The sequence below is a fragment of the Patagioenas fasciata genome, chromosome 27 (genome assembly GCF_037038585.1).
Source record: "Patagioenas fasciata isolate bPatFas1 chromosome 27, bPatFas1.hap1, whole genome shotgun sequence".
In the NCBI taxonomy this organism is placed as follows: Eukaryota; Metazoa; Chordata; class Aves; order Columbiformes; family Columbidae; genus Patagioenas; species Patagioenas fasciata.
Genome location: NC_092546.1, coordinates 5,726,136 through 5,753,594, shown reverse-complemented (window position 1 = coordinate 5,753,594; position 27,459 = coordinate 5,726,136). Strand labels below are relative to the sequence as shown.

At 50.7% G+C, this 27,459-nt stretch overlaps 2 protein-coding genes and 1 long non-coding RNA gene across 6 annotated transcripts in view; 2 read left to right on the top strand and 1 right to left on the bottom strand.

Moving 5' to 3' along the window:
- The window catches only part of CRTC1 (CREB regulated transcription coactivator 1), a 41,988-nt gene extending 32,205 nt beyond the window's left edge, over positions 1-9,783 (top strand). For 2 of the 4 annotated variants that reach the window (XM_065858614.2, XM_065858615.2), the window contains 3 exons: positions 825-911; positions 1,737-1,917; positions 2,711-9,783. In XM_065858614.2, coding sequence (XP_065714686.1) covers positions 825-911; positions 1,737-1,917; positions 2,711-2,922 — 480 coding nt within the window. In that variant the 3' untranslated portion in view covers positions 2,923-9,783. The remainder of the gene's footprint in view (positions 1-824; positions 912-1,736; positions 1,918-2,710) is intronic. The other 2 variants (XM_071799624.1, XM_065858613.2) reach the window with 1 other exon arrangement.
- Positions 9,784-10,412: 629 nt separating this feature from the next.
- COMP (cartilage oligomeric matrix protein) lies at positions 10,413-23,448 on the bottom strand. The gene is made up of 19 exons (XM_065858120.2): positions 23,344-23,448; positions 21,286-21,371; positions 19,143-19,194; positions 17,929-18,101; positions 16,576-16,713; positions 15,786-15,863; positions 15,511-15,669; positions 14,798-14,902; positions 14,532-14,639; positions 14,236-14,395; positions 13,510-13,628; positions 13,128-13,180; positions 12,605-12,798; positions 11,991-12,169; positions 11,771-11,819; positions 11,328-11,524; positions 11,022-11,194; positions 10,720-10,859; positions 10,413-10,542 (listed from the first exon to the last, which is right to left on the bottom strand). The coding sequence occupies exons 1-19, from the start codon at positions 23,417-23,419 to the stop codon at positions 10,496-10,498; spliced, it is 2,286 nt and encodes a 761-aa protein (XP_065714192.1). The 5' UTR covers positions 23,420-23,448; the 3' UTR covers positions 10,413-10,495.
- LOC139825695 (uncharacterized) lies at positions 14,635-25,921 on the top strand. The gene is made up of 3 exons (XR_011735920.1): positions 14,635-19,994; positions 20,117-24,221; positions 24,420-25,921. It is a non-coding gene; the product is annotated as an uncharacterized lncRNA (long non-coding RNA).
- The last annotated feature ends 1,538 nt before the right edge of the window (positions 25,922-27,459 follow it).

Sequence of the window (27,459 nt, the reverse complement as noted above, 5' to 3'; positions counted from 1 at the left end):
TTGTGGGCAATCCAGGTGTTTTTAGACAAGATTGCCATTCTTTTCCTTGCGAGCAACCTGCAAAGAGGCTGCAGCGAGGTGTCCCCTGATAGCGGAGGGAGAGTGTTCAAAACGGGGTGTTTGCTGGGTTCTGATGCTCACTCTTGCGGACACCCCGTGTTTCCTGAGCGCCTCCATCTCCGGCTGCGTTCAGTAACTCTGGTGTCTGCTCTGACTCTTCCGCTGTTTCCCAGGCTTAATTCCATATATCGTTAGGTTTTTAAAGGAGAAAATGTGTAGCCTTCCTCTTTGAATGCGTAGACAAAACAGCTGGAAGATCCTACGCGAGGTATTGCAGTTTTTTCAGGACGGATACCAGCTCTCCATGCCAATTGTCTTTTGCAGACGCTTTGGCACTAGAGGTTTATTTTTCATTTCAGCTGGAGTATCAGAATTTGGGACAGTTCTAAACAAGACGCAATCTCGCTGTGCGGGGTTTCTCACAAGAGCCGAAGCTGCACACTGATTTTATTCCCCGTGTTCCGTAGCGCACTCGTCTGTTTCCATAAATCCAAAGTTCTCCATGTTGTGTGTCCTCCGTCAGGACGTTTGTTGGGTTGACTTGACCGTGTTTTTGTGCTCCAAAGGCCGCGTGGCGCGGAAGGGTTTGTGTCTGGAGGGAAATACCCAACGTTCATGAGCTCGCTGCTGGTTAGTGGTTGGTAACAATAAAGGGCGCTGCTAATTGCCGCGGAGGAGAAGCGGTCGGAGGCTGGAGTCGCTCGCACGCCGTGGTACGTCTGTTGTGAGATCTTTGCACCATAAAGACTCTGTTTTGTTTTCAGCATTCTTCCATTCTGGGGAGTGTATTTGGTGACTCCTATTATGATCAGCAGATGACAGCTAGGCAGGCTAATGCCCTATCCCACCAGGTGAGCAAATTCATCTCGGATTTTCAGCTCTATTTCGGCCACTTTCAGCTTAAAATAAATATAGATCGACTTCTGATTATTTTATGTAAGATCACGTTTTGTCCATGTAGTTTTACTCCTGTTATTTTGTAGTTTTACTTCTGTTATTTTGAGTTTGTGAGACGCAGGGATTCCATTTTCTTATGGTTTCTTTGGGTTGTTTCCCCCACTCTTCCATGCCCTCGTCCCTCTAGCCATGGTAGCGGGTGTTTTCAAAGGTGTTCCGCCGATTAGATTGGATTAAAAATAACGCAAGGAAACTTAAAAACCCCACACCTCTGGCCGTAGTTGCATTTGGGAAGGATTCACTTGGAGGTGGTACCAATATTTACCCCTGAATTTGGCAAACAACTCATGCCCAGTGCCCCAGTGGAGCAGGCAGACCCAGGCCTTCATGCATTGCTCCATTCACCTGCGAAACACGCTCTGGTAGCAGGAAAACGTGGGCTGCTCTTGGAGGGGCAGATCCCTGGGTTAGCAGCATGAATTACGGGCTTTTTGATTTTGTTTTAAACCTACTTTTTCTTTTCTTCTTTACGATATCAACAGCAATAATTTTCTTTTCGCATCCACCCTCTCCTCATTCTCCTGCGCTCTGAAATTTGGCAGTAAACTCTTCCGGAGAGTTCCATGAAAACAGACCATATTTTGATGGACAAAACCTAAAGATGAATTTGTTTGCCTGTCTCTTTCCACGCGACTTCCCGGCCTTGAGCTTTGTGAGTTGTTTGGCCGTGTTTCCTGACGATCAGAGGTAACGTAATTCCCTTGTGCCTTGGTCTCCAGCTTGAACAGTTCAACATGATCGAGAACGCCATCAGTTCCAACAGCCTGTACAGCCCGTGTTCCACCCTCAACTACTCGCAGGCCGCGATGATGGGGCTGACCGGCAGCCACGGCAGCTTGCAGGACTCGCAGCAGCTCAACTACTCCAGCCATGGAAACATCCCCAACATCATTCTTACAGGTAACACGACGCCTTGAACCCGCGAGTATTAATATTTTATTAATATAATATTAGTATATTATATTAACATTATAATACAACCATCATGGTGTCGGCGTTTCTCTTTGTTTTGCGATCACTCGCTCCGAGACGAGAAAGGAAAAGGGGATTGTTGCCTTTGAAGGTGTTGTTTAAATGCGTAAATGTTGGTGTCACCCATCTGGTGGCTCCTGGTTTCATCCCAGCGCAGCGGTAGAGCTGCAGCGCTGATTGTCTTACAAACTTCCCCATCCCTGAACTCGCCGGATCCTCCGCCGTGGTGCGATCCCAACTCGTCCCCGTGCCGCTCCGGCCGTGCTTGCCAACAAAGGCTTGTTAGTAGTGTCGCATATGGTGGTGAATCTGGTCACAGTTGGACGTTTGGAAACGATTTCTGCACAGGCCGCTGAGAAAACAGGAGTTGGGTCCATATTTTAGCTGAGGGCTCTTGCTGATTGCAGTCACATAAAACAAGGTTATTGCTTCTAAACCTAAGAGGGAGAAAAGAGACCAAAGTGACACCACTTTGTGGCTCCCAAATATATATATTATATGGGTGCAAACTTTGTTTCAGGCCATTGCAATGATTTTGGGGTGCTCTGACAGATCTGTAACTCATCCTGCTGGAAACCAGGGGAGATGCTTCTCATCTGAACTTCAGCCGTAGTCCAAGAAGTTATTCCCAAAACTTTGCAAGCTGTTTGATGCTGCGTTTGCCTGGCGCTCGTGTATTTGCCAAGTCCTACCGACACCTTTCTCTTCCTCTTCCCTGCAGTGACGGGAGAATCTCCCCCCAGCTTATCAAAAGAACTGACCAGCTCTTTGGCAGGGGTGGGCGACGTCAGCTTCGATGCGGATTCCCAATTCCCCCTGGATGAACTCAAAATTGACCCTTTAACCTTGGATGGACTCCACATGCTGAACGACCCCGACATGGTCCTCACCGACCCCGCCACAGAGGACACGTTCAGGATGGACCGGCTGTGAGGGACGCGGGGAGCCCCACTCGAGAGCCGCGCCGGGCCGGCGGTGCCGGAGCGGGAGCTGCCGACAGCAGCGGCTCCATCCCGCACGACGTGTCCCATGAGTAACGCTTGTCGTTCTGAGCTTGCCGTGCTGCAGACCCCCCACTCCCCGGATTTCACCCCTTTTTCCACTCGTTGCCATGAATGAGTAAGGAGTTTCCATCGGCCTTTTCCTCTCCAGAGCCCCCTCCCACCAAAGCTCCGGCGTTAAGTTGTTAATTTATCCTTTGCACTAGAAAAAGGGGTTTTTTTCGGGTAGGAGAGGAAGGTTCAGAGCCGAGGGTAGAGAGATTGGAATGCACCAAGTAGTTGGCTGCTGTTTGAGCCGGGGAGGGGGAAACACCGACCGCGTCCCCCGTCCCCTCCGCGCTGCGGTTCCACTCTGCTTTGTGACGGCTGCTTTTCCGGTTAAACGCTCCCTCCTTTCCCGCTGTGCCGCCCTCGGCTGCGCTCCCCGTGTCCTCCGCTCCTGTCCCGCACCCGCTTGCCTCTTCTCGTGCCCCGAGCAAACCCGCCCGCTTGGGGAGCAGCCCAAGAAAGGCAACCTTAAACACTAGTTACAAAGCTTTTCTTTTTCTTTTTTAATATATATGTCATATATATATTTATAAATATATGTATACATATATATCTAGCATTTCTGAGCACACAAAAAAGTACTATAATTCATTACTTGATTAGCACGGAGGAAGGACCAGGCATTCTAAAGCAGCTAAAAGGACACAGGAGACGGAAGGTGCAGAGCGAGTCGCTGTTACTGTGCGAGGTTCCTGGGCAGCGGGAGGCGCGTTCACAGCAGCGCCTGCCGCAAGTAGCGTGAGGATTTTCTAGTTTTCATTCTTATTCATTACCTGGCTCAAATATGACGACTTTTTTTATTTTTTATTCTTATTCGTTACTTATTCTGTTACCATTATTTATATTTTTTATTTAAGTATTTGGGTATTAGGACAGTAGCTAAACTACATACAGCCAGTTGAAGCACTCTACATAATACTTGTACAGTACTTTTTTTTTGTGTGTTTTTATTCCAGAAATTTATTATATATATTATATATATAGAGGTATTTTTAACTAACTGGAATTTTAGCAGGTGTAGAGCAGAAGTGAGGAAGCCCAAGGCGAGTCGAGCTGTTTTCCTTTTATATGGTCAAAACAGGGCGGCAGGAACTTCACATTCCTTGGTTCGCCCTGGGGACACCCGGTGTGACCAACTGGGTGTCCTGGAGCACGTGGAGGTGCTGGTGAAGTTACAACAGCCGATCTGTTCAGTGCTCGTTCACGTCCTGTGCTGCAGGAGAAGGGGCTGGTGAATCACATTGATCTATAACAGATTAAAAAGAGAACCAAACAAACCAGCCGTTGCCTCTGAATGGGAGACGATCCCAGATCTCCACGCTTGGGGCTCTCACCACGTTTTAAAAATGCATTTAAAGATGCATGGAGAGCCCGACAAGCTGATGGGAATGGCCAGGGACACGACCCTTCTCTGCAGCACAAGTTACGAATTAACATTCTTTTAAGTCTTATTAACAAATTAACAATGACTTTGCGCCCAACGCCCCGAGGTGAGCAAATACCGCCAGTGGAAAGCGTTTCCACGCGCTACGGCTGCACATCCCCATCCGTTTTGTTAAATACGGCCTCCATAAAAGAGCCGGTGTAGCTTTCATTTCGAGAGAAGTTGTGGCTTCTCCATTTTTAATTTGTTTTTAATTCTTTTGCCCTGGTGGTTCCACATCTGCTTTTCCCACTCGTGTTTTGCTCTTTGTCCAAACCCCATCCGTTCTTTCTCAGCTCTCACGGCTTTCATGACCCCCCTCGTTTATTTCCCCCCGTCCCGTCCCCTCGAGCGGGATTTTTGGGGCTGTTTTTGGCCAGCGCTAACAAAGGAGCCCTTAATGAGTTATATTAGGTTTCTGTGTGCTTCCAGAAATGGGCGTGAGGCCGCCACGAGATCCACCAGACGCTGCTGAGCAGAATCGCGGGATCTCTCTAATGTGGCTGCGTGTTTGCTCACGTTCGTGCCATTAGTTGACCATTTGCACTAAAATGTTGCTTTATTTTTAACTTTAGTTCTCGCTTCCCTCTGTCTTCTTTGTCCTCCCCGCGCCATTGAACGTTCCTCCCGCATCTTCGTTGCAAATGTTTCCGGTCGGGATTGAAACCCAGCAGCACACGTTAACTCCCAGTGTCTGCTTGGTTCAGATTGCTAATGCTTTTTCCATTTAAGGAGGAGGAAATTTGTAAAAAAAAAAGGTAGTTCTGACCAGGACGATACCCCCAAAACCAGGAGGATTTGGGCACAGGTGACTCGGAATCCTTTGCTTCGCAGCAGCTGCAGGTAGAGCGTGAGTTGCGAACGCTTCTCGCCGTCCGTGTTGTTCCTGGGGGGGTTGTGTCCGTCGCTCTCGCTCCGGTGACTCCTCTGCATGTAAATTCCCCTTGTGATCTATTTTTTTAAATCCGGAGTCACTTCGGAGCGAAGCGGCGGCGGAGGAGCCGAGATTCCTCCCGGAGCCCTCGCTAGATCGCTACCTTCTCATTTTTTTTAAACGACGTGTGTATATAAGAGATCTTGTTTATCAGACTTGTAAGTAGACATTTAAAATGGCCTTAATTTAAAAACAAAACAAACCAACACGTCTGGATGCAACTGTCAAAATTAGGGACCATCTAGTGGAGAGAAAATCCAGGTTTTTGTTCCTTTTGTGCGGGGCAAACGGAGAAAAGGTGCTTTGGGAGTGGGAAGGAGGACGGTGATGTCACGGTGGGATGCTGATGGTGTCATCGCAGGAAGCCGGTGACGTCACAGCGGGATGGTGATGACGTCATCGCGGGAAGCCGGTGACGCCGTGTGGGACAGGATGTCGCTTCATCTCGTACGCCCGCTCGCGGGCGGGAAACAAAAGCTGCTTTTAGTCCCGACCCTTTGAGACCCGGAGGAGCTGCCCCCGAACCTCACGGTTTGTAACGGCTGGAGCCACAAAGCTGATTTATAAAGCAAAACCAAACCTGTTCGCTTCTCAAATAGAAACGTGGGGCGTTTTCAGAGCAAGTGATTGGATTTTAGTGGAAAATCAGTGCCGTTTTCATGGCAAATTGTGTGTAAGGGTGAGCGGCTGCCTCCTCCCGGCCAGGGATGGCTGAGAGCAGCGCAGACAATGATTCTTTAGAACTTGTTTGGTTAAATGATGCTCAAACTGTCTGGCGTCTCAAAGGGTTCCTGTCCAAACACACCTGCTGAGTGCCCCCCACCCCTCCCTACAAAGTGTTTTTATATATAAATATATCTATAGATATTAAAAAGTTCCTGAGCTAGACTGTTGCGTTTGCCGATACAACGGGGAAAATGATAGGAATAAACCTTCGGTGTATGAAATACTGTGATTTTTCAGAAGCGACCCACGACTCGTGCTGCCGGCGGGCGGCCCCGCGCTGTCCGTAGCGCCCTGCGCCCGGACATCCACGCGTTTCTTCTTCGTTTGAAGAGGGGAAAAGGTTTCCAGAAAGAGGCTGCAAATTAACGGAAGAAATCATGAGTTATTTGTACGCTTTCTAACCTTCTTTTCAATTTAATTGTATTTTTCTTTCCTTAACGAACGTGCCTGACGACCAACTCCCGCGACAAGAACACTCGTGGATGAGGAAGAAGAGCTGTTTGTATAAAAGCCGCGTCCGCTGTCACGGAATCCTTTGACTCCCCTCAGAACAATAAGGTCTTGTTTATCAACGCTTGGATTTCTGTAGAAAAAACTAATTAAGGCTTGAGATCCGTCCCTTAACGAGCACCGTCCTGGAACCCCCTGTGTGTGTGTGTGGGGAGCGGAGAAGCCCCCAGACCCTTTAGGTCACCGCGTGCGCCCCAAAGCTGGTTCACTCCTCCCCGGGCGGCCCCTGTCACTGTGAGGGCGGCGTGGAGCGCAGGCGGCCTCCGTTACCCGTGTCCGTTCTTTTTAGAAAAAGAAAAAAGGCAAAAAAAATATAAGAGAAACCCATTTGTAGTGTTCCTGTTCTTTGTATTTTCAGTTGCGTATTATTTATACGGCGCAGTGTGGGCATGGATTGCATGTCGGTTTTCTACGCGGGCACCATGACGACATTCTAACTGTGTATTATAAATCATTTTTACCTTTTTAAACAGAACCATTGTGCGGGATTTCTATACTGCGAAACGAAACACTACATGACGTACTTCTATTCATTGTGTTATTTATTTTATTATCTCGGGGGGGTGGGTTTAACCCCGGTGTATATTGCCTTATGTGGGCTTGACCAATTTTCTCAAAATAAAGGCCTGAAGGGGTAAAATACCGTTTGCTGTTTTCTTCAGTAAGCTGCCTGCAGGACAAGCGCTGTAGTGGAGCGGTGGGGACGGAGAGAGCGCGGCCGCGCCGTGTGGTGCCGACAGCTCGGCGGGAGCGCGATTCGGGTCTTAACGAGGCCGTTTGAGGTCAGTGATTGCGACGCGAGAACGAGGGGCCGTGGCCGGTCCCCTCGCCCCCCCGTGTCCCTGTTTTTGGGAAGGAAACTCAGAATGGGCTTTATTTTGGACCAGCGGTGAAAAATCTCTTCTCCCCCCACCCAAACCCCGACGAGTCCGGGATGGCGGCGTTGCCGCCAACGAGCGGCGCAGCCGCTTGGCTTTGGTTTGTGTTTTTTTTGAGGAAGATCCCGCTGCTCTTTGTGTCCTGCAGCTTTTCCGCTTCTGAAATACGGGGATTTCTGAAGGTCGCAGGTAACACAACCAAAGGGAAAAGAGCAGGGACCTGCGCCCCATTTTCAGGTTCATTCGGGGGAATGGGCCCCGCTCTGGTTGTCCCGGTAGCTCGAGCTCCCTCCCGCGGGTCTGGTTTTGGTGCAGACGCGGACCCTTCGAGCCCAGCGAACCTCTTGGCTCTCGCTGTGTTTCTCAGGAGCGGCGCTGCCGCCGTTTGCAGGCACGGAAGTTTTGGGCTGAATTCCGGAGAAATCGGTGCCGCCGCAGTGGCTTTTCCTGCTCGTTTTTGCCTCCGCGTAACCAGCTTGACCTGCTGCTTCCTTCGGGTCGTGTGTGTCGTAACTGAATAGGCAGGTAAACACCCAAATAACATTCGTTTTGTTTTCTCGTGCTTCTTTTTACTCTAAGTCGCTATAAGAGAATAAAGAGATTAAAGTCAATTGCACACGTTGAATTTTCTGCTGGCTGGAGGATCCCAGGGGTGAACGTTGGAATCGCTGGCTCTGGAGTGAGCGGCTTTTAGGGACCGGGCACACACGGCAGCGCTTTGGTTTGACCTGGATGTGGTGCCGTTGAAGTTGTTGCTGGTTTTAGTCCCCCTTAGTGAGCTCTACGCAAAAAATACTCATTAGAGCAGCCGCTCTGCTCCGTGGGAACATTAATTACCTATTTCTAATAGTTCATTGCTAAACTAACAGTTTAATCCGCGTGCAGCAGGGCCGGTGTTTTCCAAGCTGGTGTGAGGATTCAGTATGACAGAGGCTTTGCTGCCATGGTGTAAACCCGAGCTTGAGCTTTGCTTTAATTCCCGTTTTAATGAGACCTGAGCTTAGTTTGCTGATCAGGAACCTCCGGGAGGGGGCTTAACGCGGGTTAACGACTGCGGGCGAGCAGCGCGTTCCTGTTTGCGGGGCTCAGTTAATCTCGGCTCATCTGCGCTGGCCAGGCTGAGTTTGGGTGCGGAGGAGCCGGAGCTGGTTCCAACACACCGTCCCGTGGCCGTGGGTTGTTTGGTGCAACCCGTTCATACTGTGGCTTAGGGAAAAAGGATGAAAGTTTTGCATTTATCAACCTAATTTAAGACCTGGTTTGTGCAGCCGGAGTCGCAGAGTTGTCAGTTTTGCCCTCAAAAATCTTACCTAGAAATGGAACTGAATTGCCCACACCGAGGGCGGGTTTTTATTGCACAGAATCTGCTCTGGCTCTATCGCTCAAGAGCCACGAGCGCCTCTCCGCTGCCCTCACGCATCGTGTCCTGTTGGAAAAGATTAAGCTTGCCTTAATGTTTGAATATCTAGAATTTCTAAGCCGTTACGTATAGAAAAAACAAATAGGCAAAGCTTCTGTTCCCGCAGAGTAGGTGATGAATACAAGGTCCACGTGGGGGACGGCGCCGGGGGTAGCGGGTTTGCTTCAACACAAGGGCCTGTCTCTATTTCCCGGCTCCCGAGCGCTCGGGAGCTCAAACTGCGCAGAAACGCAGGTGTCGTATCTCAGCCGTTCGCTCGCACCGCGGGACATCCCGAGGTTGGATTTGCGGGGAGGAATTAGGACTTTAGGTGCTTTTTCTTACCTCCGGGAGCCCCGTGGGGCGGTTCCGTGGGTCCCAGCTCAGCCGGGGCGGTTGATGTGAATGGAATTGAACTGGGCTGCGTGGGCAGCTCCTCTCACAGACTGGCAGCTAAAACCAACTTCATGGCGTTCATTGAGCTTGGGGAAAAACCGTCAGATTTATGCATTTTCAGAGGACAGTGTAATATACTGTGCTTTACAAGCTAAACTTTTTCTATTAAGATGATTTGTGGATTATTTCACTGATATATGCAATCCTACATTCAGCTACGGCGTTGGTGGCACAGGAACTCTGGAAAAGTTGTCCCTGCGACATACAAGTTTTATTTATTGTGTTTTTCTAGAGGTAAAGTGGAAAACTGAGGTTGGCTTTAAGTGTTTGCAATCTGAGAAATGATGTGAAAAAGCAGCTCAACTAAATGTACATTCTTTTCAATCTTTTTTTTTTTTGTGTGGAGGCTTTTGTCTTTGTATCCTGGCATTATTTGTACATGAAATGTAATAAAAGCTCAAATGTTTTTGTCTCTGGCCGCTTTGCCTTTTCTTAGCTTTGCTTGTGGTGCGTTTGCTTTTCCAGGGAAGGTTTTAAATGTTGGTGTTTAGAAAGAACCAGGAAAACGGTTCCAGAGGAAACTGGCGGCACCGTCGCTTCGGCTTTTGGGGGTTTCTGTTCCTCGTTCGTGTCGTTTCAGAAAGAAAATCAACACGCACGCCAGCAAGGAGCAGTCTGTTTATTACCCAACATCCCAGAGTATTTATTATCCAACCTTCCAGAACAAAGATACTCTCCTTAAAGTGCTTTTTTTCAATTTGTAAGTGTTTTTGTGAGCAGCTTTGTACAGAGGCCGCTCTCCGGGTCCCTTTCAGCCTAGTGCTGGGTTTGCTGGGCAGGTCTTGAAAAGGCGCAGAACGTTCACCCTTGGAGTAGGGAAGGGATTCCTGAACTCGGCCAACACTAAACTTACTCAATCCCAGCTACCGCAGGTAACTCCTCAGCACATCTGTATCCACGCAGCGTAGAGAACGAGCGTTGACAGCAGCACAGGCCCCTGTCCACACTTGCTGTCTACGCCTCTGCCCTTCCAACGGGTTCGCGTAGCGTTTTAAAGGGAGTTGCTGTTGTAGAGAAGACGCCGGTAACCGCAGCGAGCGTTACTCACAGCTCTCGCACCAGAGCGACGGGCAGGGCAGCTGAGCACGGATTGGAAAGCGAGTCTGGCTGGACAGACGCTGGGACGGGACGTTAGTCCTGCTGGACTCGGAACGTTTCGTAGTCTTCTGGAATGGTGTCTGAGGAGGGGGAGATGAAAGGAAATAGAGGTTAGAACTAGGAGTTGAAAATAGAATAAGCTACTGCGTGACATCCCGTTACAGACGCAAGAACAAGTTGTAATTGCAACTTGAAAGCAAAATGGCAATTTGCTTGTATTTGACTTTGTATGTACTTGACTTTGCAAACGAACTCACCATTGCAGCGGTAACGCAGGTTTGACCAAATAATGTTCTCCTGGGAGAAGCAGAAGACGCCGAGCCGTCCCCCTCGCATGGTCGTGTCGAGGACAACTCCAGTGTCCGCTACGACTTCAGGGCCTTCGTAGAACCGAGCTCTAGAAGAGAACAAGCACATGTAGGACACAGACAGGAGCCTGGCACGCCCGTGTGGACACGGCTCCTCGGACACTCTCCCTCCTCTTCACCACGGGGACCAGAGACGCCTGTTTTGTGTGTCAAACTGATCTCAGCCACGCAAAGGGAACCAAACCCCTCACCTGATGTACCCGACCTGAGGCCGGTGCTGCAGGAACCAGCGGTAGGACGTCTTGTCCTTCCAGCCGGAGTTGCGAGGGTCTTTCCAGAGCAGCTTCACCTGGTCCGTGGTGTCCCCCGTGTGCCACAGGGAATTGCGCAGATACTCGCCAGGGCCCGTTTTAGACTTCACTGCCTAACGCGGAGAACAGAGGGGTCAAACGTGCGGATAAAGGTCCGAGCGAGCGCAGCTGCCGGTCCCCAGCGGCACAGCAAAGAGAAAGGCAAAAACGCACTACCCAAAGCTCTTTTTTCAGTGACTTTTTTACCTTCAGCTGAATTCCAGGTTCTGCTACTGCCCGGAATGGGTTCGCCTGCCAGTACGTCTGTTCCATCTGCTTCCACATCACCACGTAGAAGCTGGAACTGTCCTGGTAGCCGAAAATGAAACCGGCGTAATCGTCGTCGGTGGCGGTGTTGACGTGGAACGTGCCCTCGAAGTCCACTCCGTTGAACGCCGTGTAACCTGGAGCCGGCAGCAAAACAAATACTCTGTTCTACAACGATATGCAGACCTATTTCTTGCCAGATTCGGCTGGGGCTGGTGGGTTTTGCTAAGCCAAATCTGAAGATTCTGCCTGCTACAGAAAATGTTTTCCCAGGAGGTGGATGGAATCGTAAAGTGGTGTCTGAAATACTTATAAAAGCTGGACTGAGAAGTGTGCAGTTTATCAGAGAGAATTTTTCAATAGGATAAAATAAAGGGCCTCACCTACAGCCAGGCCGGGATCACTGTTCATGGTCTGGACAATCTCCATGCCCTGAGAAAGATGAATGTTGACTCGTTAGCGCAGCTCCAAACGAACTAACTTGACTCTCATTATGTGATCAGGAGAGGTACAGCAAGGGTGAGACTCAGGTTAAGCCTGCCAAGTCTTTCAGTTAAAACTGCGCCCAGTTTGGTCCAGGCTGGTTCTGGAGCAGGGTCCTACCTGGTTGAGGACAATCCAGTTGGGGTCGATCTGCGCGTCACCCTCGGGGTCCAACACGACGGTCTGGAAAGCCCTGAAGTCGGTGAGCGTCACCTCGGCGTTCTCGGGGCACACGTCGATTCTGTCGATCACCATGTCTCTGTCAAAGTCGTCCTCGCAGAGGTTCCCCACCCCATCGCCTGCGGGCGGGACACGAGAACAGGAGTAACGAGGTTTCGTGAGTTAATTTCTCCTACCCCTGGCACCTGGGGTTTGCTCAGCGAGCTCTTGGCTCGCACAGTTAAAGGCGGCCGCATGTGTGTGACGTTAAGACATGGTCAGAGCTCCGCTAAACTCGGCCTGTGTCAGTTGTAAAGAAACCCTGAGGTGTCCGCTCGCAGAGATGCTGTGAACAGAAGAAACACCTCAAGTTGTGTAGATACTTCTGGAAGGGAACTTCTCCCAAATCTCATCCTGATCTCGGGGTAAGTGGAGATGTGAAATGCTGTAAGACCGTCTCAAGTCAGGACCAAGGAGAATTTGCTTCCTGCCTGTCTCTAGAGCCGAAGTGATGAGCGTTTGGCACCAGGAACGGGATCCCTCCCGCAGAGCGGACGCGCAGCCGCTTCTCTTACCGTCCGAGTCCTCCTGGGCAGGGTTAGGGACGAGCCGGCAGTTGTCAGGGCCTGGAGGTTTCTCGTCTGGGATCCCATCATCGTCGTCGTCATCGTCACATTCATCCCCCAGCCCGTCGTTGTCCGTGTCCACCTGGGAGCTGTTGGGCACCGTCGGGCAGTTGTCCCGCGTGTCTTGGTGGCCGTCGCCGTCGCTGGCGGACAAAACAGCAGGTCAGGGTTGAAAATCAACACGCAGTGCTTTTCTAGGAGCTGGGATCCGCAGCAAGGACAGCACTTGGGGATTTCAGCCTGGGGAAGGCTTAAAGCTGATAGTGACACAAATAATAGATGAGAAATGCTCCGGTCAAACTGCCACTGGCAGGCTTTTCTGGGATCTGAAGAAAATCCCACTTCCCTTAAGCTCTGTCTGTTATGGGCTAAGGCCAAGCCAGGTTGCCAGGACACTGCCAACATGCACCTTTCCCCCTCCATCCCCAGGATTTCATGGATCCTAAGGGTAATTTTTGCAGCAAGCTCTCACCTGTCCTGGTTGGTGTCACAGACATCTCCCACTAGATCGTGATCAGTATCTTTCTAGAAAAATAAAGGCATAATAATTTAAACTTTCCATAGATCAAGAGGCAACAAAGCGAACGGTGGGAGAGCTCCTGTGGTCCAATTTACAAGCCACCCTGTTGAATGTGAGCAGCGTTCTCTCTAAACACAGATGAGTGGGGTAGGAAGAGAGAAGCCCAGAGTGCAACGCGTCCTCTCTGGATTGTTCTCTACCCAGGATGTGTGATTGAGGGACCGCGTTCTGTTCTGCGCATGGTGAGGTGAGTGACCTCGGGCAGGTGACACCGCGTCGTCTCGAGTGAGAGAAACGAACCCGTAAGATGGCAAAACCGGGAGCGTTTCCTGACCTGATCTGGGTTGCTGACGGTTGGGCAGCTGTCACACACGTCTCCTACGCCATCGCCATCGCTGTCCTTTTGGTCCGGGTTGGGGACTCTCTGGCAGTTGTCCGTCGGGTTTTTGATCCCTGTAAAACACACAGAGTCGACCCATCAGGGCAGCACAGCCACTGAGGTCCAGGCAGCAAAATCTCTTGGATGTAAGATGTGGCAGAAATCTAGGACGGCTGAGTTCACGTAGCATCAACAATTTCCATTTTTGTGTACATTTTATGCACTTTAAATTACATCGTAGCAGCTATGGAGGGAGAGATCAGCAGCAACTATCTTAAAATGTACCCCAGACATCTATATGATTATAAAATAAGTCAGGGTTAATGTTAGCTATTTGACCTGGAAGATTTAGGCAGGGCTGTTTCAAAGCCCGAGCAAGGACAGGACCAATCGAATTGGCAACCTCTGTGACTTCATTTCCCACTTCTCCACATTTACCCACCCACCCGCGCATCCTGCCAGGGGGGAGCTCCAGACCCAAACAGCCCTGGATGCGCTGGAAATACTCTGTAAATAAACATGTGCATCTCAGGCCAGCAGCACTTGTGAGCTCTGGCTCTGTGCCCATCCAAAATTGAATCAGAGAGTCACACGATTGGGTTCTGCTCCTGGAAGCTGGGCCCTGCCGGGAGGGCCTCCAGCTGCGCGCTGAAGTTTTCCCCTCGCTGAGGCTGCTCTTACCGTCTCCGTCCATGTCATCGTCGCACTCATCTCCCCTCCCGTCGCCGTCGATGTCCCGTTGGTCGTTGTTCTTCACTTGGCGGCAGTTGTCACACGCGTCACCGAAGTTGTCCTTGTCGGCGTTGCGCTGGTCGGCGTTGCGCGTGTACACGCAGTTGTCCTGCGGGAGAGAGGGACGGGTTAAGGGGGACCACTGCACGCTGTGACCTCCAAGTTCACGTGACAGGCGGAGGCAGCTGCTCTGCAGGACCCCTGGGTACGTTTAGGTACATCAGGGTAAAAATCAGAATGCAAACCTCAGCGTTTAAGATCCCATCTCCGTCAGCGTCGTCATCACAAGCATCTCCAATCCCATCCCTGTCTGCGTCCTCCTGGCCGGAGTTGGGGACAGTCATGCAGTTGTCCTGGAAGAGAAGCAGCGAAGGGGCTGTTGCAAAGCTCGGCGTGTTGTTCTGCCGGAGTCCTGAAGGTTGAGCCAAGGCCTCAAATCCGAATTGCCTAATTCTCCTTGGGCGTCCCTCCGGGAGACGGTTCCCAGCAAAACGGGGCAACGGCCCCTCACCTTGCGGCACTTTTTGTCAGAGCAGCGTTGCTTCTCATCGGGGACTCCGTCGATGTCCGTGTCCTTCCCGCAGACGTAGCCGTTCCCTGCCCAGCCCACGAGGCACTGCAAGACAGCACATCCCCAAAATGAGGCTGCCAGGGCATCCCCGGTGGCCGCTCTGCCTCCAAAAGCGAAGGCTTTACAGGAGAACCAGCGCAAAGCACTGCAAATCCAGGTGCACAACGCTCTACAGGAAAAATACTGTCTGGAAAAAACAGGCTCTAAAAGGTATTTTAAATAGCTCAGATACAAACTCTGCTTGTTCCTGAGATTATAAAAGATGCAGCAGCAGAATAGTTTGGCTGCAGCAAGCTGCGGAACAGCGCTTGTCCTCGCTCAGCTGCGCGCAGCGTTCCGTGATCACACACTTGTAGCGCTTCAGGCCAAAAAAACCCAACCCAAACAACCAAACAACAGCGGATCTGGGGTGCCTGGAGCAGCACAGCTCTCCAGAGAGCACCCAAAGAGACCCCGCGGCAGCTCGGCTGTCGGGAGCGAGGAGGCGCGATCTCCAGGAGAGGGCAGTGGCAGACCCAGGAGAGCCAGCGCAGCGCCGGGGAACGCGGAGCCAGCGCCGGGGAACGCGGAGCCAGCGCCGGGGAACGCGGAGCCAGCGCCGGGGAACGCGGAGCCAGCGCCGGGACGGCGGCTGGTGGGGGTTTGGCCCTTACCGCGCAGGAGATGGACCCGTCGCGCTCCACCACACACTCGGCTTTCTCGTGGCACGGGCTGATCTCGCCGTTGGGGCAGCGTCTCACCGACTGGCTCTTGCAGCCGGTGATTTGATCCCCGACAAAGCCGGGTTTACAAGCCCCGCACTTGTAGGATCCCTGCAAGAAAAAGGAAGAGGGAGTTGATTGTAACGTGAGTCCTGGATTGCCACAGCGAACAAAGGCCCCAGAGCCTGAGGAAGAGAGACCCACATGCGCTTTCCGGTAATATTTACCCTTGTATTGATGCAGATGGAGTTTGGGACACAATTTCTGGCAGCACCTGTCTCGCATTCGTTGATGTCAGTACAAACCTGCCCAGGAAAACCAAAGCAGACGTTAACTTTGCTCCTGGGCAGATACCACACCAGGTTACGGGCTCAGGGCATCACTGGGTGTAAAGCAAAGCCCCTGACACACCTCACTAGGACCCCACAGCTCAAAGTTTCCCCCAGACAAGCTCGACCCAGATCCCAGCACTAGTCCTGAGCCCAGACGAGCTGCTCACCTCTGCACCCGGAGCTCTGAGCCCAGCACCAGAGCTCAGCGCTGCGCTGAGAGCAGCTCCGCACTCAAATGGGCAGAACAGAGCTCTCTACATAACACAAGCCACATGCCTGCCCTGCTGTGGGCAATATATTCTTATAAACCATGCTCAGACTACATGGTTTTTAGTTGTTTTCACTTGAATCTCTCTGTAGCTGTGGGGGCCGCAGGCAGAGGCAGCAGCTCTGCTGTGTCCTAGCAATGAAGGGCGCCCCAGGCTGGCTTCACAGCCACAAAGGCAGCTGAGATGTAACGTCTTGTCCAGCCTAAACTCAGCAGAGGTGCGGGCTTGGCCGGAGGGTCCTTTGCTGTGATGTGCCAGGACACCCGTGGCGAGTCCCTCGCTGCACCCCACCGCTAAACCCAGGAACCTGGGACTTCCCTCCCATTTCTATGAGGGCTCCAAGAGCTCTGAGTGACGATTACAGAGGGGAAAGAGTTAACGCTTCTGAAGGAGACAGAAACATTAGTGGGCCTTACCTGTTTGTTGGCCCTGGCGTAGGCCAGTCCGACCCCTTCGACTGTTTGGCCGGTGAAGCCGGGCGGGCAGGGGTCGCAGCGGAACCCGGGGCTGGTGTTGATGCACTGGACCTTGGGGAAGCAGGGGTTGGCGTTGCACTGTGGACAAGAGAGGTTTCTGTGCGGCGGCTCGCGCGGGGCGGCCGCTCGCAGAGCTGGGCGAGACCCAGCCGTTGCGCTTTTATTTTGAAAGAATCAACCAGAAACGCATAGAAGTTCCTGGCTTTCCTCGCAAGTGGAAAATGCAGCTTCCCCAGCTCAGTTGTTCTCCCAAGTTCCAGTATGTGCAGACAAGTAAAACAAATCATCTTTCAGGACTAATTCTTCCTAGGTGACATCAATTGCCCAGGCAAGGAGCTGGCGTCGCTTCCACCTCCCTTCCCTGAAGCCAGAGAACTGGATCATTTCTGACACTGGTTTTGAAAGGCAAGAACAGTTGTTTGTTTACTACTCTGGGAAGCGATTGTCTTTCCAAAACTGCTATTAATGTTTGATGCATTTCCTCCAACACTTATTTGCACTGAATTCTTCTGCTCCGTCCTGGCAGATGCGTTACAGAACCGAGCGGTTCCCACGTTTGGGTGACTAATGGATTATGGTCAATCTCAAGATCTCTCATCAATCCTCTTAACTCCAGCGGGTTTTTAAACCGAAACGCCATAGAGGTGACAAGAGCTGCTGGGTGGACTCATCAGTGAGCACAGGACTATGGGTTGGAAACCACAGAACTGGGGAGTCTCAGGGACGTGCAAAATTAATGGTTGAGCAAAGATCTGATCCGCACAGAGAGGAAACTTGATGGGATGCCACACTTTCCAAAACCAAAATTAAATTAAAGAGTATCTGCCTAGCAAGGTTTGATTTAAAGGCAGAAGTAAAGCCATACGAGTAGTGTGGTAAGATTTATTGTATTAAGGACTATTCGGGAAGCATTTGATTCTGTTCCACACATAATAAATCTTATCTCTAACAACTCAGCAGCCTAAAAGCAGCTCAAAAGATCACAGGACCAAAAGGGGCTGTTCTGGTCTCCCAAACTCACCTTCCTGTGTGGTACAAACCCGGAGATTTATTAGTTGGAGCCTGTGTGTCTTTCAGAAAGAACTGCCAGCCAGGGTGATGGAAACCCAGCCCAGAGCAGAGCTTAAGGGAGGCTGAGATTTACATTTCCTTCCCGCAAAATGATGTTTCTGTTGAATTTCAGCCCCTGGGGGAATCGCGAGGCTTTTCTTTACAACCACGGCACAAACCCACAGCACTCCCAGAGAAGTGAGCCAGCTTCATGACTTCCAGCCCGTCCCGCTGGGTTCTCACCTCGTTGATGTCTGTGCAGTGGGTCCCGTTGCCCGAATAGCCCGGGGGGCAGGGTCCGCAGCGGAACCCGGTGCCGGTCTCGGTGCAGGTCACGCCGGGGAAGCAGGAGTTGGGGAGGCACCTGTTGAACTGCGTCACGGTGATGACGGGGCCCGTGGCCTCGGTGTGCATGCCTGGGGACCAGAGGGACGTGAAACGCAGGGCTGTCGCTGCCCGGCCCCACACCGGGTTCTTGGCCTTGTCCCCATGGCCTGACCCACAGCACAAGGGAGTTCACAAAGTGAATCCGTATGGGATGAAGAACTTCACCGAAGGCCAATTCAAAACTGGGAATGAACTCTCCCAGGATCTAGAATCGTCACGAGTCTCCCATGCCCACTACTGCAAGTGGCAAGGACACGTTTTCCTCCCAGTTTCTCCAGCTTAAAAGCCCCACATAAAAATGTGGAACAAGACAAAACAAAACCCAACACTCTACCACCACCAGCAACAAAACCCTCACTAAAACAAGGCCTCCTCTATTCACTGTTCTCTCTCTGAGAAATAATTGGAGAAGCACACGAGTGCTGTGAGTCACGTTGTTCAGCGCCCGACTGAAGGAGGCTCGAAATTCTACAGTAAGGAATATGGGAGAAGAACTCGTATAGCACAGAATAGCAGGCAGGGAGGGCAGAAATCAAGTGCCAGAACGTTCAGGACAGCTTTATGAGCCAGTTATTAAAACAATTGCGGTGGACTAATGCGTTTCTGTGCTGTGGCTCCCCAAAGCTCAGGCTGATCTCTTTTCCAGCAGAGCTACAATCTCTCCAAATGCAGAAATGGTTACTGCTCCACCCTTGGAGCGCACTGGCAAATCATAGAGCATCTCCAAGAACCACGCTTGCTGAAATAGGAGCGTTTTAAGGCTACTTCTTCACCCCATAACAGCTTCAGCTGCCACGGAACCATGAGAAAGAACAGCATGAACAGCAGTGCACGTGTGCAGAATGTCCTGTTAAAGAACCCCACACTTTGCTAATATTGAGTATTCCTCTGCGACACTCAGGTTAGTCGTGAAACACTCAGGTTAATTGTGAAACACTCAGGTTAGTTGTGAAACACTCAGGTTAATTGTGAAACAAGCTCACAGGTGGCATTTCACTACTTGTTTGGACACGGGGGTGTGAGGGACGTGGAGGAGGCAGCTGAACACAGGACTGGGCTCCGTTACTCACCACAGGCATCGCACTCCATGACTGTGTTCTTCAGGAATGTTATCTCCTTAATCTATAAGAAAATAAGAATCACCACTTAGCCAAAGGCCGAGTTCTGCTCCCACGCAAACCAACAGCCCCACTGCCAGAAACCGGGGTGGCTGAGACCGCACGGCTGCTCGCACACAAATCCGCTCTTGCCCCAAAGTCCGCGTTCTGGGTTTTCTGCAAGCTGAGGGGGTTTGCATTCCCTGCTCTCATTCACCCCCCACTGCAGGGTTTCCATAGGCTGACTTGATAATATTGTCCTTTTGCAGATGCAAGAAACACTTGAATACACAGAAACAAGCGTCATAAAGAAAGGGGAATCTGCTTTCTTTGGGGTTTGTGCTGTGGAAGAGGCTGAGCAGCAGTCCCAGGGTCCTGCTCCACCGGCAGCCCGGGCACTGCGGGCCAGGGCAGGAGGAGGCTCCTCTCGGAGCCATTTCTGCAGGTACAGGAATGATCCCTGAGGGTGCTGATGCCACTCGAGCCCTAACACCCTGGAAATGTAGAATCTATTCAGGAAAGCCGCTCCCTCCAGCCTTTGTCTGACCTTCTCTAGGCTCCTGTTCTTCAAGCTTGCTTCAGCAAGGAGAGAATCAGTGCAAAGCTGCTGTTCTTTGGTGAAGAGAGGAATACGGGCAAGCCCAGGGAAGCACGTCAGTCCCAAGCCAACATTTGCACAGCTCTCCAGCACCTCAGCAACCCCAGCAGAGTCTTCCTGGCCATCTACAGCCGCTGCTCAGGACCGCGCTCCCGCGCCCTGCGGACCGCTATTGGGTCATTTCACTTTGACAGAAGCTCCTACCGCGTCTCAGTGCCAGCTCCCAGGTAGGAGAGCACGTTTCCATTCTGTGTTAGATTCCCTCCTCTCTCCACCACAGCCTGGGGTGGTGGATTTTGAACAGTTGATACACAGACAGATCTAATCCCCACAACATCTGCCGTTACAGGGGGGTGACAGAGCAGAGGGGAGAGCTGGGAGCGTGGCTGACGAGCATCAGCGATCCCTTTGTGTCAAGAAGCCTTCAGCCTTTGGCTCGGGAGGGCAGATCTGGCCTCTTATTGTCAAGCCTTTGCCATCCTCATTGCCAACACCCCGAGGTGCTGAACCGAGGAAAAGTAAATTTTAGGAAGAAATGATGAACTGCCGCCTTGGCTCTGCAGTGGGATTGCAGGTTTGGGTTTTGAGTTTTCTTGAAAGCGCCGTTGAGAAAAAGGCCACGGATTGAAAAAAAAAAACATGAGGTGGCAAGAAAGAAGAACAAACTAAAAAGCTGTGAGGAGAAGCAGTGCTGAGCTGGAAGGGAACGCTGGAAATCATCGCGCGGGGCTGCCAGGAACCATGTCTGACCCGATTCCTAGTAAACACTGGGTATTTATGCAGCAGCCCGAAATGCGAGAGTAGCTCAGCGCAGCAGATGTTTTTGCAGATAGAGGCCGCCCAGTTTGCTCTGGCACCGAGGCCCGTCTGCCATTCAATGGTCTGGCAGGCAGAGGCTGCCGCCCTCAGCTCCCGCAGCGGGCGAAGGGAGAACAGGACCCTTTCTATACTTTAGAACATTGAGCAGACAAACCAGCATCTCCTCGTTCAAACGGGAGAAGATCTAAGCTCCACATTCCCCCAGAAACGACCGGAGCCAGAAAGGCTTAGGATTAAAACAACAAGAGGAAAGAGTGAATGCAGAGCTTGTTTAGGCTCCGTGCGACTTCCCTTTCCAGGACCCTAATGGACGGCTGAAAGGTCTCTGCCATCTTCCAAGTTTGGACTCTCTACTGATTTCACGCTCCCATAAAACCGAGGAAAAAGTGACTTGTTTTTCCACTTCAATGTATACCCACCCCGTGCGCGTGCCTTTTATTTTGGAGTTCATTATGTACGCTGGTTTTCAGCAGCCGTGGTTCTAAGCAGCAAGTTTTGGAATTCAAAGGAATCCACTTCGTGCCAGAATTCCGGATCAGATTGTGAGACCACCTCTTGATCCTGGTTTCCAGAGCAGTAATTCCAGTGCTCCCTTCACCTGAAGTGCCCCTGAACTCCAGAACTCGGCAGGCAGGGCAGGGGACCCAGCGCTCTCCCTTGTGCAGCATAATGGAAGGAATCAGATCCCTTCTCACCTACCTGCTGCTTCAACAAGTCCCGAACTTCCATTAGCACACGGTTGGTTTCTCTCATCTCTTCCAGCATTTCCGGCCCAACTTCACCTCCTAAAAAAGCCAAAGTGGTTGGGAAAAAAAAACCCAGAAGAGCCATTAGCAGCACAAACCAACTGATATTATTAACTTCAGCTTAATATTCACCATCCAGACCCCTCCACACCAGTGCCTGGCTGTTCCTAACTAGAAGCTTGCTCGAATTAATGGAGATTTGCACGTGGGGTAGAATTTGCCCTGGGCAGGACAGTGATAATCAGCTTTGCCTGTCCAGTAGGGACCAGTTACCCTCAGCAACCCAGCCGGCCGGGCAGTCTGGCACCGCGGCCGCTCTTCACACACAGGAAGGTTTTGCTGCCAAAAGAAGCCAATGAATAATTCAGCGCTGGGGAAGCTGCTGTGCGGGGCGGCGCTGGGGAAGCTCCGCGCCGGGTCTCTGGCAAACGTGCTGCCGAGCACCCACCGTGGCAAACCGGCACATCAACCGTCGCCTGGTCGCGTGGCACCGGGGTTTTCTTGCCGGAGATGGGTTGGTTTTGGGGGGTGGGAGTTTCAAACTGATGTGTGGTGGCTTTGGGACACAAAGGACACATCTGCTCATCCACGCAACACTGCAAATCCCATTTAAGCTACGCTCAACAGAGGATATAAATCACCTCACAATGTCATCTAGGGCAGATTAACATGACTTTTCCCTCCCGTCTGCAGAGCCCAGGCTTGCCTGGTCCTCTGAGACGCGCTCAAATCTGGTCTACACTCCAGCTTCGCTCAACAGGAATGAATGGAAGCAGCTCTGTAAGTTTTAAGGAAACCTGAGCCATTTAAAACCAATTGGACACCGAGTCCAAGCCTCGTGTCCTCCTGTCTGCCCTGAGAAAGTCCAAGTTCATTCCTCTAATTTTCTCCAGGTTAATCAATCCTCTCACAGGGGTCACAGCCGGCCTAGAGTGCAAGTGAACCTTTGTGAAGAAAGGGGAAACGAGCTGGAATTTGGGCTCTGCCCCCTAAACATGAGGAATTTGCCGGTGCCACGGGTGGGGTGGGAACCCAGGCTACTGATTTAGGACAACTTGGGCATTCTTGTGTGGCAAATGAGCCCGAAAGCCTCGCGGGTCGTCCCCACCCAGAACCAAGAGGACTTTGTGAATGTTTGTAAGCTCTCCAAAACATTTTGGTTTGGGAACTGAATTGCAAGTACCACAAATGTGTCGTTCGAAGACAGAAAGACTGAATTAAGTGATGTTTCTTATTTTCTTGAAAACAAGGAGCTTGCACATGGTTTCTGGCTTCAAAGGGAGGTTTGGAATAAGCTCTGCACAAAGGCTTCGGGCAGCTCCTATTCCTGGGGAAAATTTTCCATCCCTAATAGCATGATGTAATTTCAAATAAAAGTTTGGGGTATTTTTATTAATATTCAGATTCACAATAAGGATCTGACCACTCAGGAGCGATTTCCAGAGGAAATCTGTGCACTCGCACCATTCCCGTGACCCCTCCTGCACTGGCTCTGTCTCCACCAGCAGACACCGGGATCTGGGACACTCGGAGCTCCCAGATCCTCTTGGAGCTGAGGATCCAGAGAACGGGAACTTTGGTAATGAATTCAGCACGACCACGCTCCTAAAGGTCAGGATTGCCCGGCTCTGTGTGCACAGCAGAGGGAACATCCGCAGGACATGCTGTGTGACCTGGGTTTTAACCTCCATCACATGCAAAATGCAGATTCACGTGAAGCGTCTCTCGTAGGTCATCACAGAACACAACTCGGTTTCCAGCTGCCCCAGAATAAATGGGTTTCTTTAAAAAACTTCACTGCTCAGGAGGGGAAGTGGGGAGAAAATCTGAGGCTGAACACTGAGTTCAGCTTCGGGTTTCACATGAAACTCCCAAACCCCTCAGCACTGGGATTCAGCAGGCGCAGTTCACTGTTACCTCCTGCCTCACTCCCTCCAGCAAAATGGAATTTTCATAGGAGTCTAGAAAGCACACGAGCCCAGAAAATATAGAGATAATTAAGATTACTTACCTATCCTTCTCTGCTGACATGATGCAAAAGGACAGGCGAGGCAGAGGAGGAAAGCGAGGGCTAGAGCTGCCATCATCTTGCGCTCCCCGGGCGCTGTGGACGTCCCGGCGTCTCCTGCAGCGGGTTTTAACCTGCAGGTTCGCCTCTGCTCCCCATTAGTGTCTGTGGTTTGCTATTTATGAAGTCGCATTCCTTCCTCTGAAGTTCCCATTCTCTGATGCTGCCCGGGTGGACGTCATTGCTGGCGGCTGCTCCGGCGAGCGCTACAAGAGTAAACAATATGAGAAACTCATCAGGAGAATACTTGCATTTTTTTTTTTTTAGACCAGCTTGCACCAAAATAGGTCAGAAAATTCCAGAATTAAATGGATTCTTTGGGGATTGTTTTTTCTTCTTCATGGACACAGGCTCGGCAGATGATTCATAGCCCCGTCCCGCATAGATTTTCCTTCTAAAACTGCTCACACGATCACAAAAGCAACATCTGGACTTCGCTGGGGCTTCAGGAAAGGCTCTTGAAACTCCCAAAAGACAGTTTGACCACTCATGCTCGGGGCAGAGTTATTGAATCACCTTCCAGCTCCAAAGAGGAGCTACCGCATCCTATTTGAGAGAGGGATGGGGCAAAGGTACCGATGTTCTCCTTCCCCCCCAGGCCGTGGGAAGGAAGGACGCGGTGCGGCAGCGACGGCACGACAAGGACGGTAGAACCTTTAGTCTCCCCGTAGCATTTTCCACCAGTCAGTCTCCATCCAGCACTTTCCACCAGCAGACACAGCGCGGATTGAGAAATCCACCTGGAACAGCCAAAGGAAACCCGCCCAAAGAAAACCTGCGAGCTGCTGCATCCAGGAAATGGGAGTGAAACGGTGAACAAGGTCGGTCTGCAAACGAGCGAAATTCTCCATCACACGTTCACACTGTTTGGTTGTGAAATCCGTCAGTCACACAACACCCCTGGGGACACTGACAGGAAAGCCCCAGGAAACAGTAGCTCAGTCTTCAAAGTGTCAGAGCAGCAGGATCTCTGCCCATTTCATACAGCTTTTCTTTCTTCTTTCTCGTTTTGACCTCAGACCTCCCGTGTGCAGGAAAACTTCCCACCCTGCGGCCGTGCACGGTTCCTGAGGCAGCGGGTGCCGTCTCGCAGGCGCTGGTGAGCAAGCATGTTCGCTAAAGTAAGCAAATACATCCTATTAGCTTTCTGTTACGAGGATGTGGCAGCAGACAGATTTTACACTTTTCTTGCACCAAGCAAATTTATACTGAAAATTAATTTCCATGTGTTAGCTGGGTACCAGCACCAACTGGCAGTTCTGCAGTAGTTGGAACGGGTAGTTCCAGCAACAGCTGGTAGCGTGGGGACAGAATAGTGCTTATTATTGCTCACTGATTCTATCAGTAAATGAAATGAACCGAGGCGTGTTAAATCTGTATGACACCAATTTTCAATATCTGAACAAACTGAGGCAGCAATCAATGTATCTTTACATTCTTCTAGAAAGCCAATGCCATTTCTCTTTAGCCTGAGACAGCCTCTGGGATCATTGCTGTTCATTGACGGCAGCACAATAACTGTACAAATTAAAATGTAGCTGGTTTCGGCAGCGCTTTCTGGAGTTGAGCAAGACACGGTGAGGTCATTCCCACCTTTATTTTCCTTGGACTCACCTTATACCTTTCTATATTCAGATCTGAGGCTTGGAAATCCCTGTAAATCACTGCTCTAACGCAGAGCAGCAGATCAGTGTTTGGTCACCGCTCGGTTATTTCTGGGTGCCTGTGACTGTTTAAAAAGGCCAAATTCAAAAGTAGCTGGTATATCTGAACTTCTTCATATTAAGTCTGATGGGAGCCATCCTCCAGATTTGTCAATATGTTATTTGTAAGCATTAGTGAGCAAGAGATCGTGTTGATTTGGGCTTCAGGGTCCACGTGCTCTGCATTCTGCGCAGTGCCAGGTTGGTGACACCTTTTTTACGACTGCAGTTGGCATCACAGATGACAGCGGCACACAAACAAACTGCAAAGAAGAAAAGCTCATGCTAGTTTAAAGTTTAAATGTTTTTCCAGCTCTGCGTTGTTAACTCATCTTCGCCAAGAGAAGGGCAAAAGTCAGAAGGAAAAACTTATTTTTCAGTCTTGTAAGGTCAAGTTCTAAAAATAAGTGAAAAACACCTACACCCTCTGCAATGGTATGCTAAGTGTTTTACAATGTTTCTTATATATTGATCGTGGTAAGATTCCTAATTATATAAAAGGTGACCAGCAAGGATTTCACAAAACCATCTCCTTTTCCTCCCAGCAGAGGATCAATGGTACCAGTGCCACTCTTCACAGGATCCCAGAGTGTCAGGGGTTGGAGGGCCCTGGAAAGCTCATCCAGTGCAATCCCCCCATGGAGCAGGAACACCCAGCTGAGGTTCCACAGGAAGGGGTCCAGGCGGGTTTGAATGTCTGCAGAGAAGGAGACTCCACAACCTCCCTGGGCAGCCTGGGCCAGGCTCTGACACCCTCACCATGAAGAAGTTTCTTCTCAAATTTAAGTGGAACCTCCTGTGTTCCAGTTTGAACCCATTGCCCCTTGTCCTGTCACTGGTTGTCACCCAGAAGAGCCTGGCTCCATCCTCCTGACACTGCCCCTTTCCATATCTGTAAACATGAATGAGTCCCCCCTCAGTCTCCTCTTCCCCAGCTCCAGAGCCCCAGCTCCCTCAGCCTTTCCTCACACGGGAGATGCTCCACTCCCTTCAGCATCTTGGTGGCTGCGCTGGACTCTCTGCAGCAGTTCCCTGTCCTTCTGGAACTGAGGGGCCACAACTGGACACAATATTCCAGGTGTGGTCTCCCCAGGGCAGAGCAGAGGGGCAGGAGAACCTCTCTGACCTACTGACCACCCCCTTCTAACCCACCCCAGGTACCATTGGCTTCCTGGCCACAAGGGCCCAGTGCTGGCTCATGGTCACCCTGCTGTCCCCAGGACCCCCAGGTCCCTTTCCCCTACACTGCTCTCTAATAGCTCATTCCCCAACTTACACTGGAACCTGGGGTTGTTCCTGCCCAGATTCAAGACTCTACACTTGCCGTTGTTATATTTCATTAAATTCTTCCCTGCCCAACTCTCCATCCTTCATAAAACCTTCTCTACCCTGTTCTTAAATGGTTTATACTCCCACTTCAGTCTTGTCCCACCTTTCTACCGTGTGCCCCCAGACAAAACGAAAACCTGCTTTCAAAATTTTGCAAAACATCATTTTACAGCTTGATTATATACAAATACTTATTTCATCCGTTGCTAAAACACAATCTCAACAAACAGGATTCCTAAATGATCTGTACTTAGAGTTATTTGCAGTCCAGAGGTAACAAAGTTTAGATATTAACAGATTTATGTAAAGAATAGCACTGATGCTTTATAGAAGACAGATTCATTATTTGGAATAAACACCTGAATTGATGCGAATATTGCACACAAAATCCATCAGTCAATACCTGAAAACATCCCCATCCCCTCTCCATGTGCCTCATGCCTTGCAAGATGGAATAATCTATTACAGGTCATGGTTTGTTACGTGTCTGAAGAGTTACAGCTTGCCGCAGTCTGGTTTATGTCTCTGACTCCGAATTCCCGGGGATTCAAGGCACTGCAGCTCACCCAAGACCTTTTACAAGTACTTTTAATGGTTTTTTTCATTAAATCAATGACAATCTGCAATGACAGAGAATCAAGCCTGCAAAATATAATACATTGACATGGCTCCGTGTGTGCTTTTAAATTTATCATCCATTCATCTTGTTGTTTTCTACCCTGCTAATGGAATTTGACTAATGGCAGCAAAGCCCTTTACACGAGCTAAAAAACAAGTCCCACAAGTCGCCGTGACAATAGGCAGAGTAACAAACGGCTGGGCCCCAGCCGGAGCGCTGAAACCAGCCGCAGAACGCCTTCTAAGAAAGGTGTGGAGCTGCTTTCCAACGTGCGAGGGAGACACCCACAACACGAGAGCCATGAGCTGAGCACACAGCCGCACTCTGTTTTCCCCTCAGCTCCGAACCCCCAACCAGCAGCGGGAACAGAACCAGCACGACCTGAGGAGGGGGGCTCCGATATTTTTG

Bases quoted from the DNA above. Each gene is read 5' to 3' on its own strand.
- COMP (XM_065858120.2), bottom strand. From the start codon at position 23,419: ATGATGGCAGCTCTAGCCCTCGCTTTCCTCCTCTGCCTCGCCTGTCCT. The intron at 14,640-14,797 runs GTGAGGGGCCGT...CTTCTCTTCCAG, and splicing joins CTGACAAAAAGTGCCGCAAG to GACAACTGCATGACTGTCCC. The intron at 10,860-11,021 runs GTGAGGGGTTTG...GTTCTCTTCTAG, and splicing joins CCTCAGGTCGGGTACATCAG to AGCTCGGTTCTACGAAGGCC.